We start from the raw sequence: 17,322 nt of genomic DNA, 5'->3' as shown, positions 1-17,322 counted from the left end.
TTGTTTATTTTTATGTGGGTAAAATTAATAGATGTTTTTCAATTAGCAATTTTTACCTCCTCTGGTCGCCATTATAACTGTAATTCCCAAAGCATCATATGCTTAAGATAAGATAGAAAAAACTGTCTCAAAATGCTATCATCTGCATAAAAACTAATAAAAATCTTTGTCATGTATAAAAGAATCAGACTATTCATATAATTGAGCACTTCATATCGTTTTTTATGATTTATCAATTATCATACAGTTCATATAAACCCCTAAAATGGATGTCTCTTGTCAGTTTTATTCCGTATGATTTCCACGAGTATGTTTGTTTCTATAGAAAACACTACACAATAAGTAGTAAATTAAGGATATTCATTTTTTTCATACTTTTTGTTTCATAACTAACTTTAACGCGAGCACTTATAAATTATAAGTTATTATTCAAAAGAAGGAGCGCCTTTGAGCTTTAGTTATTACATGTATTAGATTTCTCTGTATCATTTCGTTTTTTTGCCTGGTATAAAATACATTATGCTTTTCCTTAGGATTTAAATATAAAAGTAAGCTGTCTTAAGTAATAATGATTGCAAATCAATCGTGTAATTCCACATTATTAAAAATCATATTATACTCTTCTGCTTTGCAGTCGAATAATAATAATAATAATAATAATAATAATAATAATAATAATAATAATAATAATGATAATAATAATGATATAATAATATGGAAAAGGAGAAAATATTTGGCTTAATAGTTTTAGTTGATGCTTTGAATAATTTGTTATGAGTTCTTATCTAGACAAAAACATTAAATTGTCTGAAGTAATGATGCAACCCTCAGCATTACCGCTGATTGAACAAGTGTATGTTCGTTACTAAATTAATTCCCTTCGAGTCATATTAAACCTGTCATTGCCTATACATCGCAAGATGACGACCTACGGTATTTTTATAGCTTTAAAATGCATCAAAACATAAATATTGATAATGATTCAAATTATACCTTAATGTTTCCGGACCAAATAAATAAAAGATTTATATCGGCTTGCTAAAGAAAGGAATATATAAACATGAACATAATATTTGCTGAGCAGATTTAAAACAAAGAAATAGTTTAAAAAATTTACTACATGTTTATCATCGTTGTTAAAATTACATGTACGTACTTGTATCTGATTATTTTGTTATCACAATATGTTGTGACGTCATATATTGTTGTCATTATCTTATTACTGATATGTCTATTGTACTGACAGATTAAAAATATGTGTAAAAATATTGTACCGGTGTGGAATAGATAAACGATATTCAATTATATGTTGTTGGGTTTTTTTAAATTAATTCAATCAATTTTTATATCACTTATAATAATTGCATGCATAAAGATTTACATTTTTGTTGAGAGCCTTTAAATCTAACAAATAGAAAAGTCTACTTACTTATCCGTATAATATTCAAAATGATAAAAAGAAAACACACTTTATTTAATTGCGAGATTTCTTAGTATTATAATCGATTATTTTCTTAATACTATCGCTTAAAATAGTTATTATAGAATATGCATATGTTTTTCCAAAATAACGATGAAGGGATATAATTGCAGTTGTTTAAGTAAGAATGAAGTATGTATAACAGTGAATCAAAAAAGTCCTAATTGTTCAAAGGAGAATAAGTTTGATTCCTATATACTGTTGATATTTTATTCCGACTATTTTGGTAATGTTAAACGTCTTAATGATATTGATGCTCATGTCCTGGTGTTGATTAGGATTAATTACAGTAATGTCAAATGTAATTCTGTCTTAATTTCAGATTAAAATGTTCATGTTATACAACTTAAAGTAATAAATGTATATCTCAAGTTATAAACATTTGTCCTCTGTTTCTTGCTCAATACAATCGACAATGGCAATGTACGCCATAAAGGGACCTACTTCAATTGTTTTATGTATAATATTATTTCCCTTAAATAAAGAAGCGAATGTTATCGGATTTTGATTTCATTAAAATTATTCAATAGAACAAAGGTGGGAAATTAACTTCGTACATTAAGTGAAATTATAAAAAGTGTTGCGATGAAATCATATTGACTGGTAAAAAATGCAAACTATAAGCTTTTTAAATTAAACCTATTTGTTATGGGAATTCACATAACTTGTCATCATTAAGACAATAAAGAATAATCTTGAAGGGACACTTGTCTAACTGTCCATTATGTCCATTCCCCTCGCTCAAACAACATTGGCCAATAATTTACCACTATATACATGTGTTGTTAAATAATTGCATGGTGGTTATGAGGAATAACATAACTGGTCATTATTAAGACAAAAATGAACATGTTTTAAGAAACAATTTTCAAACTGTCCATTATGTGAGAGCGCCTTGATTCGTCCATTCCCTCGCAATTAGGACAGTTTTCGAACAGGAATTTATATTATCGATCGAAAAAGAAAAAAAAATACCCATTCTTTTGTTAATTATTATTGCTTGATAAATCTAATGTAAACTTTATGTATAATTTAACTTGACCTAAATTTTATACTGATAATTTTTGATACAATTTATCTAAAAATTAACGACGTATGTGAGGCGAGAGACAACGTTTAAACATGACAGTCGATGGACGTAAATTAAGACAAACTATGTATCAAGATTCAGATATAAAACATGACTTTCCGTGCTTACCATGTACTCAAGAAGGGCGGAATGTGGCTGCCATAAAATACTGTGTGGAATGTGACGAAAATCTTTGTCAAAAATGTGTGGGTGATCATAATAAGTTTTCCGCAATGAGAAGACATCAGTTACTTGACACGGTTAAACAACCGAGCGGGAAAAGGCAAGAATTACCAAGTCAAAAATGTGGAAAACATGGAGGAAAATTGATAGATGTCTACTGTCCTAGTCATGATAAGGTTGGCTGCTCAACTTGTATGACTGTTGAACACAGGTAGGAAATTTAACTCTGCTTTCGGTTTCAATGACAAACAAATGTTGTCTCCTTGGTTATATCATTCAAGATTCAGTTAAAATCATAATTAATAGTTAATGGATAAAAAGAAATAAAAATTAACACTGATTCATAGCATTTTAAAAAATAATAAATTATTTCTCCTCTAAATATTTCATTATATTTTATTGATTGTTGGTTGCCAAAATTCCAGACAGGTAAAATGTTCCTTTTAAAAATAAATAATAAAATGCTAACTTGTATGCCTACCTCGTACATAGCACATAATATGCTTCTTAATCCAATCTTTTAATTTGAGGTTCCTGCCTTTACATAACAAGTTATATAACAACATATAGATCGTAACAACTTACCTAACATGGAGATCAACAACAAATTGACAAGTTCGTATCTTCCATTGCATACAGTACATACATGTATGCAAGTTTGCACACTTAAATAGATCTATCTGTACCTGAATACGTGAATGAAATGTAAATCTTGTCAGGAGAATGACTACCTTGGTGCTATTTAATCTAAGGAAAGATTTAGTAATAAATAATAGAACCAATTTCCAAGATATGGGGCTGGGCAGCACCGCTTGACTTAGAATTGAAATATTCTCAGTTTGAAAACTAGTATCTACTTGTTTAGTTAACACTATTTTTAGTTATTTTTTTCTTTTTCTAGCTCAATTAGTCCATTTAAACAACAAATTCTGATCATTATGTAAACCCAAAACAAAGAACTCTGATCATTATTTACACCCACAACAAACACACATCATTGATCAACCACTTATACAAAATATCTTTTCACGTTACGTCTTTTATACGAAACAATACTGGCAGCTGGCAAGCCCAGGCTCTAAACAATTGATAATAAAAAAAAATCGCCGCAAAATGACAAAAAAAAAGATATATTTTACAACTCTGAGATACAGTATAAAATAGAGAAAATAAGAATCCCTAAAGAAAGCCCAACACGGCAGAATTGAACATTTTGCAGGCTCGGTTTGATTGAGTCTGTTCATGGACGGTACTGTCAAGTGCAAATTACCGTCTACGCCCCCTAGCACCGGCTTAAGCAGAATTCAACATTTAAACATGAAATGGTAAAATTTTGAATTTAGAAACATCCGCAGATGATAAAAGACTACGCAAGAACCTTATAGACACAGTTTGGTGATCATCCATCAATTAGTTCTGTAGAATTGACGTTTAAAGGTTTTTTCTATTTTTAGCTTTAGCGGCCCCCAAAACGGGCCAATCAAATTAATATGAGCAAACTTGATTAAAGAGTACCCAAGAATGCTACAGACAATCATACGGCGGTTATCATGGAACCTTCAATGTGACACAGTAGTGCCATTCCACGAAAAGCGGCGTATGGTCCCCAAGTAATAAAAGGCATGTGCCCTAAACGAGAAAACAATGGGCGGAACTAAACAAAATGGAATTTCGAAAGGGGATCAGAGGTTATGAAGCCTGCATATTACAGATAAGACGTCAAAAGACAAAGTTAAAAAGCAGGCAATATATCTTAAGGGTGATTCAACATTATTCAAGTAGGAATATTGGAACCAGCAAACTAGAAAATGCCAAATAATTAAACTAAACATACCACAAACACAACAATAATGTCGTGCTGAACGATCTTTAAGAATCGGAAATATAACATCTCTGATTGAATGTACGGGGCGACTTTTTACAGCCTCCACACGGCACAAACAACGCTGATATGGCGATAAAATAGAGAAAATAAGAATCCCTAAAGAAAGCCCAACACGGCAGAATTGAAAATGTTGCAGGCTCGGTTTGATTGAGCCTGTTCAGTATAAACCAGAAACATTCAATCAACAATATTAACTTTACTTAATCTAATCAGCATCAGAAAACAACTAAATCTAAAACAACATATCTTCAAAAACAAAGTATCAACTAATATAATCTTGACCAGACAAAATCACTCCAAACATTCAACAAATATCAACCAATATTTCTCCCCAAACAGATATAACTCAACAACCAAATATGATGCAACAACCAAAACAACTCATTACAACTAATGAACCCTGATCAAATAAGATAACCACAAACTCCATTTAATCAACAAAACTCCCTTCAAAACAACAAATTTTCTTCTGAAAACACAAAAAACAAGAGGACCACGATGGCCCTGAGTCGCACACCAGAAACAAATGTTTTTCAGTGTTGGAATGTCAATATATTCTCATATTAAACTTGTCGATCTTGTTAATCATATTTTGAGCATAGAATATGTTTAAACAATAATTTAAAGAAATGCCATGACCTTGGGCATTTAAGCTTAAGCGTAACGGGCCTAATCAAATTAAAATGAGTTAACTTGGTAAAAGACTACCTAAGAATGCTACAAAGTTTGGTGATAATTTATCAATTATTTCAGTAGGAAATGATGTTTGAAGGGTTTTTTTCTATTTTTAGCTTGAGTGGCGCCTAAAAGGGGCTAATCAAATTAATATAAGCAAACTTGATAAAAGAGAACCCAAGAATGCTACAGACAAACTTTGGTGATCATCCATCAATTGGTTCTGAAGTAGGAGATGTTTAAAGGTTTTTTCTATTTTTAGCTTTAACGGCCCCTAAAAGGGGCCAATCAAATTTATGTGAGCAAACTTGATAAAAGATTACCAAAGAATGCTACAGACAAAGTTTGGTGATCACCCATCCATTAATGCTGTAGAAATAGACATTTAAAGGTATTTCTATTTTTAGCTTTCGCGGCCCCTAAAAGGGGCCAATAAAAATAATATTAGCAAACTTGAAAAAAGACTATCCAAGAATGCTACAGACATGGTTTGGTGATCATCCATCAATTAGTTCTGTAGAAATAGACATTCAACGGTATTTCTATTTTTTAGCTTTAGCGGCCCCTAAAAGGGGCCAATCATTTTAATGTGAGCAAACGTGATTAAACACTATCCAAGAATGCTGTCGACAAAATTCGGTGATCATCCATCAATTAGTTCTGTAGGAGAAGATGTTTTAAGGTTTTTCTATTTTTAGCCCTAGAGACCCCTTAAAGGGGCCAATCAAAATAATATTAGCAAACTTGATAAAAGACTATCCAAGAATGCTACAGACATGGTTTGGTGATCATCCATCAATTAGTTCTGTAGAAATAGACATTCAACGGTATTTCTATTTTTTAGCTTTAGCGGCCGCTTAAAGGGGCAATCAAATTCATATGAGCAAACTTGATAAAACACTACCCAATAATGCTGCAAACAAAGTTTGGTGATCATCCATCAATTAGTTCTGTAGAAATAGACGTTTAAAGGTTTTTTCTTTTTTTAGCTTTAGCGGCCCCTAAAAGGGGCCAATCAAATTCATATGAGCATACTTGATAAAAGACTACCCAAGAATGCTACAAACAAAGTTTGGTGATCATCAATCAATTAGTTCTGTAGGAGAAGATGTTTAAAGGATTTACTGTTTTTTAGCCCTAGATACCCCTAAAAGGGGCCAATCAAAATAATAATTCCAAAGCTGATAAAAAACTACACAACAATGCTACACACAAAGTTTGGTGATCATCCATCAATTAATTCTCTAGAAATAGACAATTAACTTATTTTATTTTTAGCTTTAGCGGCCCCTTAAAGGGGCCAATCAAATTAATATGAGCAAACTTGATAAAACACTACCAAAGAACGCTACAGACAAAGTTTGGTGATCATCCATCAATAAGTTCTGTAGAATTGACGTTTAAAGTTTTTTCTATTTTTAGCTTTAGCGGCCCCTAAAAGGGGCCAATCAAATTAATATGAGCAAACGTGATAAAAGAGTACCAAAGAATGCTACAGACAAAGTTTGGTAATCATCCATCAATTAGTTCTCTAGAAATAGACATTTAACGGTTTTTCTATTTGTAGCTTTAGCGGCCCCTAAAAGGGCCAATCAAATTCATATGAGCAAACTTGATAAAAGACTACCAAAGAACGCTGCAGACAAAGTTTGGTGATCATCCATCAATAAGTTCTGTAGAAATAGATGTTTAAAAGTTTTTTTTTCTATTTTAAGCTTTAACGGCCCCTAAAAGGGGCCATTCAAATTAATATGAACAAACTGGATAAAACCTACCCAAGAATGCTACAGACAAAGTTTGGTGATCATCCATCAATTAGTTCTGCAGAAGAAGATGTTTAAAGGTTTTTCTATTTTTAGCTCTGCTGAGACCTAAAAGGGGCCAATTTGAATGACATGAGCAATTCAAGTGTGACTGTCACAAGGATGCTACAGACCAACTTTGAAGTAAATCTGCCCAGTAGTTTCAGAGAAGACGATTGTTGACGCATGACGATTGACGACGGACGCCGGAACATCCCCCTTTGATACTAATAGCTCACCCTGAGCCTTCGGCTTTGGTGAGCTAAAAAACGCTACACAGTACAAGTGTGTCTTCCCTAAAATGATGTAAATTTTTCTCAAAACTCGCATGATCATAAAATATTTGCTAGCTTAACAATTTGACATTTACATGTAGATAACGTTTATACGCACAGCAACCAGGTTAAAAAGTAAACTGTTCATAGAAATATGATTCTCTTCAATGTATCGCTGTAAAAAATATCTAGAGAGAAACTGTATGGTTATTCTGACAAAGATCGAATAACGAAAATAGAGTTAAAGAAAATAGACAAAACAAGAATTCTTAAAGAAAGTCCAAAACGGAAAATTGAAAATGTTGCAGGCCCGGATTAATTGAGCCCGTTCCTGTACGGTACTGTCAGGTGCAAATTACCGTCCACGCACCCCATAGCACCGGCTTAAGCAGAATTGAACATTTTAACATGAAATAGTAGAATTTTGAATTTAGAAACATCCGCAGATGTGATCATACGGCGGTCATCATGGAACCTTCAATGTGACACTTATGTGCCATTCCATGAAAAGCGGCGCATGGTCCCCAAGTAATAGAGAGCGTGTCCGCTAAACGAGAAAACAATGGACGAAACTAAACAAAATGGAATTTTGAAAGAAGAGCAGAGGTTATGAAGCCTGCATATCACCGTAAAGAAGTAAAAGACAAAGTTAAAAAGCAGGCAACATATCCTAAGAGTGATTCAACATTATTCAGGAAGGAATATTGAAACCACCCAACTAGAAAATGCCAAAACGTTAAAACTAAAAATACAACAAACACAATTATGTCGTGCTGAACGATCTTTAAGGATCGGAAATATAACATCTGTGATTGAATATACGGGGAAAACGCGAAAACGTGTTTCCAGTTTAGATCTTGCATCTGTATTATATGCAATGTAAAATACGAGAGCATGTAAATTTGTTGTTGTTTTCCATGCAGGTCAGTTGTTAAAATCTACATGCAAACTTGTTATTTTAAAGCGGGTGCCTTAAATCAAAAGATTGGATTTGGGGCATATTATGTGCTATGCACGAATACAATCAAAAATTCTAGACATACACGTTCGCATTTTCAAAAGGAACACTTAACATGTCTTGAATTTGGCAACGAACGCTTTCCATACCATGGGTCTTTCTTTCAATATTGAGAACTCAATCTGGGTCATTTTACAACGTTGAGAATGGACCCTGCCAGCAAGTCAACATTAGTATTGATCAAAATATTGTTGCAAAATGATTAATCTTTAAATTTAAATCAAATTATGGTCATTTTTAACGATGAGTTAAATTTAATTTAAATTTGCTTGAAGTAGATAAAACCTCAGAAGAAAAAAATATCTCACAGGCGTCATAAAAATGATACCAAAAGCATATCATGGTCAAGTCTGGGCCCATGCGAACTATTAATTCTTTGGCGAGAAAGGCAAGATAATTTTTTAAAGCAGACAGGGATCAGTTTTACAACAGTTTAAGACAATGATTTTCAAACAGATGGAGCTATGTGGTTCGGAGTACGACGTGCCCATCGAGAATTTAACATAGGAAGCATCTTTTCAACCTCTGATAATGTTTTTTTTTTCGAACTAGTATTATCAAGTGTTGACATTAATAAGAATTTATATAAATAGCCATGCTTTTACACTGTGTTTAGAAAGACTATATGTTCTTTATGGTGAATTCTTTACCCATTAAGAAGTAAACATCTTCCAACTCTTTAAATCGATAGTTTTACATTGCCGCACGGAACAAAATTTGCGCACTTTGATTTATGACTTGTTTTCTAAACGTACTCAACATTTCTATTTTACCCTAAATACATATATTATGTCAACGTTTCCTTATCTTATACCGGTAAATATACAACAACTTCATTGAGCTTCTACTGATCAGGGGAAGTACATTTGTAACCGTTGCTGATACACTACACTTCTCGCATCGGTTACTTCCCCTGAGCAGTTAAAATTACGAACCAAATTGAAATATAATGCGGCAGATTCAAAGACCGCACAGCTGTTGCAAATCCTTTATAAGAGTGTTATATGGGTTTCAATAAGGATGTGTTCTTTTAAACATTAATAACAATAACAGTAGAAGCTTAAGGAAGTCACTTTTATTCTAGCAGGCGACTTCCGTTGAAAAAAAATATATTATCCTGCATAAGAACCAAAAAGATGTGTCAATAGATTAACAAATTGTTCTGACCTCCTGGACCACTTGAATATAATAAATACAATTTCTTCACTTAAGATCTGAAAGGAATACAAATATACGAGGTATGATCATTACGTTTTCGTTCCGATATACTTCTAGCAACTACACTGACATTTACACACGATACGTCGATACTGATATCTTATTGAAGATTACTGACATAAAACACACTTTGATCAGTAGAGGGAAGATATCATGGATACACTTGGGAAAAAGTCCCCTCCCTATAGCACTGTGAAAAATGGGCTGCTGAATTTAAGAAGGGCAGGGAGAGCATTGGAGATGATGAGCTGCCTGGGCGGCCAAAAGAGGCCCCCAACGATGAAACTGCCAAAGCTGTGCACGATCATGTGGTCATGTGCGACAAGGGGCGAGACATGCGAAACATTCCTCGCTTGGGAAGTGGGTATTAGAATTTATTCATTTCAGGCAATTCTGACTGAATTCTATGGCATGTAAAAGGTTTCCGCTTGATGGGTCCCAAGACAGTTGACAGACGACCAGAAACGGACTAGGCTTAATATTTCTAGATATCTTTTGTCTCGCTACGAGGATGAACTTGAGTTTATCTACCGGATCGTTTCTCAAGATGAAACATGGGTCCACAACTTCGACCCAGAATCCAACAACCAGAGCATGCAAGAGGGTAATATCAACAGGGAAGATGATTACTTCAATTTATGGGGATAGTCAGGAGATAATCATGACTGACTATCTTGAGCACACTATGCACACGAATTGAGACGTCTGCGTCAAGAAATCTCACGTAAAAGGAGGCGCAAACTGACTCAACGCGTTCTGCTCCTGCACGACAATGTGCCAGCTCACACAACTAAAGTTGCGATGGCACCTACAACTTTCTGCGGCTTTGAAATTCTTCCTTATCCTCCATATTCTCCGGACTTGGCGGCCTCTGACTTCAACTTGTTTCCGAAACTGAAAACCAAGCTTCGTGGTAGACATTTTGGAAGTAATGAAGGTGTCATTTAGGCGGTCAATGATTTTTTTGAGGACTAAAATAGAGAGTTCTCTTTTGAAGGGTAAAATAAGATGGAGCACAGGCTGGCAAAATGCATTGATGTAGAGGGCGATTATATTAAAAAGAAAAACCATTGGTTGGGTTCTTTGACTACCGGATGTATATCGGGCCGAGAACTTTTTGACCAGTCCTCATATTATTCATGAGGTCAATTCTCAACAGGGTCAAAATTTAGTGTTGACCATACGCCGCTTTTCGTGGAATGACACTACTGTGCCACATTGATGGTTCCATGATAACCGCCGTATGAACACATCTGCGGATGTTTCTAAATTCAAAATTTCACCAATTTCGTGTTTAAATGTTGAATTCTGCTTAAGCCGGTGCTAGGAGGCGTGGACGGTAACTTGCACTTTCCAGTACCGTCCATGAGCAGGCTTAATCAAACCGAGCCTGCAACATTTTACAATTTTGCCGTGTTGGGCTTTCTTTAGGGATTCTGTTTTCTCTATTTTATTGTCACATCCGTGTTATTTGTGCCGTGTGGCGGCTGTAAAAAGTCGCCCCGTACATTTAATCAATGATGTTATATTTTCGATCCTTAAAGATTGTTCAGCACAACATTTTTGTTGTATATGCATTTTAGATGGTATTTTTAGTTTCTTGTATTTGGCCCATTTCAACATGGGTGGTTCCAGTATTCCTTCCTGAATACTGTATAATCACCTTTAGGATATGTTGCCTGCTTTTTAAATGTCTCTTTTGACGTCTTATCTGTGATTTTCAGGCTTCATAACCTCGGATTACCTTTCAAACTTCCATTTTATTTAGTTCCGCCCATTGTTTTCTCGTTAAGGGGAACACATTTTTTTTACCTGGGGACCATACGCAGCTTTTCGTGGAATGACACTACTGTGTCACATTGAAGGTTCAATGATAACCGCCGTATGAACACATCTGCGCATGTTTCTTAATTCAAAATTTCACCATTTTCGTGTTTAAATGTTGAATTCTGCTTAAGCCGGTGCTAGGGGGCGTGGACGGTAACTTGCACTTTCCAGTACCGTCCATGAACAGGCTCAATCAAACCGAGCCTCCAACATTTTACAATTTTGCCGTGTTGGGCTTTCTTAAGGGATTCTGTTTTCTCTATTTTATATCCGCCCATTATTATAAGTAACCCATTATAAATGACCTGCACAGACAAATCCCATTGGCCTTTTTTCTCTTGAATGCATTTATTAATCACAAACATGGATGCATGCTTGGAGAAACTCTCTTTACAAAAATAAAAAAGATTTTTAACAGGATATATTCTGTGTAAATTTATATGGGTTTCACAAAGACATAATGTGTGGACATTTTTATCAATAAATATTATTAAAAAAAATGATATCCGGTCTTTACCCGCGCACAAATAGGTAATATCATAATAAAAGGTATTTTTATGGGTTACTCACTGAAGGATCACAGGCAGTCGGTGTGTGGCTTGGATACTATTCACGTACATGACCACTCCCAATTTTCTCTCTTTTTCTTTTTTACAAATTATATATCTATTTACTCAAAATGTTTTGCATACATATAATTTTTAGTGAAACAACAAAACGTTAAGGTAGAAAGGTTCACCGGCGGAACCATCACCCGGTTTTATTTGATGTTCCAGATCTATCTTAATTTCCAACCAATGTCGTCATTTATTTATGAATTGATCCCAAATGATAACAATCATGACTATCAGTTTGACACATGTAATTTAGGTTAATATTTGCAAGGTGAAGGTCCTCTCCTATATGCACATCATAATGCCCAAATCTGATTCTCTGTCAGAAGCTTTAATAACGGGCATATTTTGTGACAATGATGCCTTTGTTTCTGTTAAATTTAAGTATTATGTTATCGTTCAAGCGTTGAAGAATGATTCACTTGTTTACATCAATTCATTTAACTCGAGGTAAATAAACCATGCTACACTTTTGGAAAAAAAACTTTGGATGTCTCTGTACGTTTTCATATTTCGAAAGAGTCAATGTTGTGTTCTAAAATGAAAATAATTCCTCCTGTTTACTACCTACATAAATCACTGCTATCAAAAAATAATGTTTATTATAAAAAAAACAATAAATGTGAAATATATAAACCAAAGTCTGCAATAAGAATTGCATATTTTTATTTAATTTTACCCATGAAATATGTTGCTATATCAGCCAAATATACCATATATCATATTTGTGCAACAAAAGACAAATATGAAAAATTAATATGAAAGTGGACAGAGCCAAGACTCGATTTTCTTTTGGGGGACTACTTTCTCAGGCATTTCTTAATATTTGCACGAATTTATATTATTATCATGGAATTATCGGAATATATTCAAGATGACTGTGATGAATTTTGCATTGAATGCGCACCACTGAAGAAGTGCATTTGCTGTCAAATAGGTGTATCCATAAACTTTTTTTCCTTGAAGATAAAATTAAATAAAAATGTACGGCTATTTTTGCGTTTTTATTGAAATATGAAATATACTCCAACATAATATGATAGAATTCTTTTACATTTACACACCGTTCAGTCTCGTGAAAATATATGCCATATTTCACTTAAACGATAGCATGAACTTCACTAATAAATGTCTTTACGATCTCTTTATTATATCATTACAGTGGCTGTAAAGACATTACTTTCATACCAGACTTAGCATATAAAATGGACACCTCTCATGTACTAAATCTCCTCAAAATCGAAATTAACACACTAGAATCTCGCTTCATGGCGTTAAAACAAAATAAAGTGACAGCACTTGATAACATGAGGGAAGATAAAAGTCAATTGATTAAAGAAATAAAGTCGGAAAGGAAGAAAATTAACGACCGTTTGGATAAAATGGAAATGGATCTTATTCAAGAAGTGGATGCCACCTTTCAGAAAAACATGCAACAATTAGAAACAAACATGAAAGAAGTTGATGCGCAGATTGTTATACTTCAAGAAAGTCTACAGAGCATAAATGCTGCTAAACACGAAAACGAATCAGAGAAATTTGTACAAATAAAGAGCGTCAAAGAGAAATATAAAAATACAAGCGATTGTTTAAAGGAATTTGAAAAGTCAAGCAAAACTGGAACCTTACGGTTTGATCCATACCGGCAGGAAACTGATTCAGAATACAACATTATCGGAAGCATACTTAATCTTCCAGTTATTGAAGTAGGGAAATGTAGTGAATTTAATGTACAGATAGCAGATGACAAGAAGAAGAGCGATATAATTGACATGTGTATGTGTGAAGACGGATGTATTGTAATGACAGATTACAACAATAAGAGGATTAAGAAAATGAATGAATCATTCCAGGTCGTATCCTCGCTGAATGTCGCCGACAACCCTGTCGGTATTTGCCAAGTTGGGAGGACATTGCTTGCCGTTACTCTGATTAATGATAGAAAGGTTCAGTTTATCTCCCAAAAAGAGAATATGTTACTGCAGTCATTCAAAGTCGGTGATAGATGTCGGGGTATTGCGTACAATGACGGGATGATTTATGTTTGCTGTGGCGGATCAAAGACTTTTAAAGAAGGAGTTGGTCATCTAGAGGTATATTCGGTTACTGGGAAAATGGTAAAATCATACTATGGTGAGATAAAATGTCCTTTACGTGTTGTATTTCTACGCTCTTCAGACGAGATGTTTGTGACTGACAGGTATAAAGGTATCCTTCTCATTGACAAAACGCGAGGCATGACAAAACTTAATGTGGATATCAAAGTATTCTCGGGTGCTGAATGTATTTGTAAGGTAAACAAGAGTCAGTTCTGCGTTGCCTTTTATTTTTCACACAATGTTCTTTTGATGTCACATGACGGAAAGGATCGAGTAGAACTATTGACAGGAAAGAATGGTATACAAAATCCTATGGATATATGCTTCGATGACAAATCATCGAGGCTTGTTGTCTCCTGTGATAACAGAGAAAAAATAATGGTTTATACCTTGAAATAGTGGATTGATTTGTTAATAAGGAAACGTTGTGATATTTGAGTGTTTGAGTGTTTTCGCGTTGAAATTAGATCAAATTACCATGAGGAAGATATGTGTCACTGACAATATTTTGTCTGGTAAAAAAATGGAATATTTTAACATTTTGCTGCATAAATATAGTTAATGATTAAATAAATATTTATTTGAATTATCTGATCGGTGATTTTGCAGTCGTTTTATATGCTATATATCTAATTCTTTTTTGTCTTTAATTTTGAAATGTTCAGGCAAATTATTGGATGATTTCCAATGATTACGAGCATAAAGACTACCAATCGCATCATCTCGGTCCTTTTCCGCTAAATTTCGGATAAGTTATCAAGAATAATAGCCGAGGTGGTCCGAAAAACATTCTCTGTTTGCTCATTTTTTAATTGTTTCCTATTTGTTTACTGGTACTTGTACATTGCTGAAACAGTATTTTCTGCAAAAATAGAATTGCTTTGTCCTTTACAATAACGTTATGTTATCGTGGACAAACTTAGAACATATTGTTGAAAAGGAATATATTATGTACTAATAAAGTTATATCTGTGATTGAAAGGTTATATATGTGATTCTAATATAATACATGTATTTAGCCATTCATAAATAAAAATGTAGAAAGAAATACAAACCTTTAGAAATTTAAAGAAGTTAAATAAATGCAATTAACAAAATTAAGAAAACTACCTGATGCCATATTTTTATTTGTGAATACATTTTTTATTATAAAACTATAATAATGTATATTGTTTAAAGCTGTGTTTGTACAATAATTGCATTGACAAATATTTTTGAGCTTGTTTCCATATTGGACTTTTTGTTGATTTGAAAAGCCGACTGGTGCATTTGAATTTTGAGGAAATTCTGAACAAAAGTTGGCGTACTAACCTAAAAGGTGTTTGGAAAAATGAAAGTCAGACAGGTTGTTCCGAGCCTGCATGTAATGCCTTGAAATACATAGTATAAAGAGGATGTGAAAATTATGTTTAATATGGATATAAAGGTTTCATAATAAAAGTAATTATTGTTGAAAATTTACACCAAGAAAAGCATATAATTATCAATATACTGAGATAATGCCAAACAGATATTTTATTGTGTTTTGCAGACTTCATTTGCCGTATTATTGTCGCAAATGTAAAATAGTTACTTGTTTTACATTGTATAATACACATTTTAAGATCTAATGTTAAATTTCCTGTTCAAGTTTATGAACTTGTAACATAATAACTTATGTCTTGATTATCATTTAAATAATACCATGTTAATTGCTATTTCTTCAAATACACAATGATTTTGTTTATAAATGTTCACATAAAATGTTATTGTATTATTATGAAAATATGATACTTGACTTACATATAAATATAAAAGATAACCAAAAAACAAAAGATAACTGGATTAGTGCTGTTTAAATTGACGTTTCAAATAATGTTATTTCCGAGAAATGAATACTTATGATCTATTCTGTATGTTTGATTGCATAATTGAGGAATTCCGATTTGTTTGCGGGATTGTATATTTGTATATGTTTCTTTTTATTGTATTCATTATGAAATACGACTATGACTTAGGACTAAACATTTTATAAAAAAAGGTGACGTGTAACATAGCATTTTCCTTGTCAAAATGCCTGAAATGCATTAATTATATAAACAATCTAAATCATTTCAATATTATTAATTTATCTTGCTTATTTATAAATTTGAAACAAAAATCATGTAAAATAAAATAATATTTTTATATAAATTACTTTTAGATTCTCAACTGATTAATTTCCAAACTCTTGTATAAATATGTCATAGTAGTCTACTGAATCAAATCACCTTTTTATTATAATACTTTATTATTTGATTACGGCATATTTTCTTTTTCCTAGTTTTTTTATACAACAATTCATACATGATTATCTAATGACATTTATTGTTAATATAGGCCTAATTACTATGACTATAATTTCTCAATTAATATTGTTGATTTTCATATTTTAATAAGTCCTACTTTAAATTTCGGACCGGACGAATAACATCAAGTCTTAATTACAACTTTAAAACTTGTAACACCTATTACAATAAAACTTAACCTAGATAATTTAGGTGTTAGCTTTTATTAAATATATGTGGACAATTATTAAGCTTGAGAAATTATCATTATTCTATCAAAGTGAAAATAAAGGGAAAAACTGAACACTGGACTTTTTGTTTTTCAGTGCTTAATCATTTACAAAGAGAATACTGGATGTCACTGATAAGAAACTCATACACCCGTATCCCACCCAGCAACTATGCGTGTCCGTATAGGGCGCTTACTACACCAGCCAGTTCCCGCACGACCCCAAAGCGCAGTCCTGTCAGCGACCCTCATTACAAATTACTTATAAAAAATAAGGCCAATTATAGCCACAAAAAAACATAAATCAACATTAATTTGACCTTCAAAGTAAAGGTCATTTATGATTTAAGGTCATAGTGGTTTTCTATAAGACATTGTCCTCTAGGTAGTTATGCTCCAGTATGAAGGCAATTCATTTATAAATTACAGTTTTAGCCAATGATAGCATAAACAAGCAAAATTTATTAATTTTACCTTCAAGGTCAATGTCATTTATGAGTGAATGACAAGGGTAACTTGATACATCAAATTGTATTGTCCAAAAGGTTCTTATGTTCAAATTTATAGCCAAACCATTCATAAGTTAAAATTAAAGATATAGCTTTAATTATAGCAAATATTTTAACAAAACATATTAAGATA

At 33.0% G+C, this 17,322-nt stretch overlaps 1 protein-coding gene across 1 annotated transcript; it reads left to right on the top strand.

Annotated features, from left to right (window-relative positions):
- The first annotated feature begins 2,596 nt into the window (after nt 1-2,596).
- On the top strand, nt 2,597-15,464 carry LOC132740231 (uncharacterized). The gene is made up of 2 exons (XM_060728091.1): nt 2,597-2,943; nt 13,209-15,464. Exons 1-2 carry the CDS (start codon nt 2,603-2,605, stop codon nt 14,542-14,544), a joined length of 1,677 nt encoding a protein of 558 aa, XP_060584074.1. The 5' UTR covers nt 2,597-2,602; the 3' UTR covers nt 14,545-15,464.
- The last annotated feature ends 1,858 nt before the right edge of the window (nt 15,465-17,322 follow it).

The sequence above is a fragment of the Ruditapes philippinarum genome, unplaced genomic scaffold, assembly GCF_026571515.1.
Source record: "Ruditapes philippinarum isolate M1 unplaced genomic scaffold, ASM2657151v2 ctg5218_1_1_1_1, whole genome shotgun sequence".
NCBI classification, from domain to species: domain Eukaryota; kingdom Metazoa; phylum Mollusca; class Bivalvia; order Venerida; family Veneridae; genus Ruditapes; species Ruditapes philippinarum.
The sequence above is the reverse complement of the archived record's forward strand: the minus strand, read 5'-3'. Positions and strand labels throughout refer to the sequence as shown.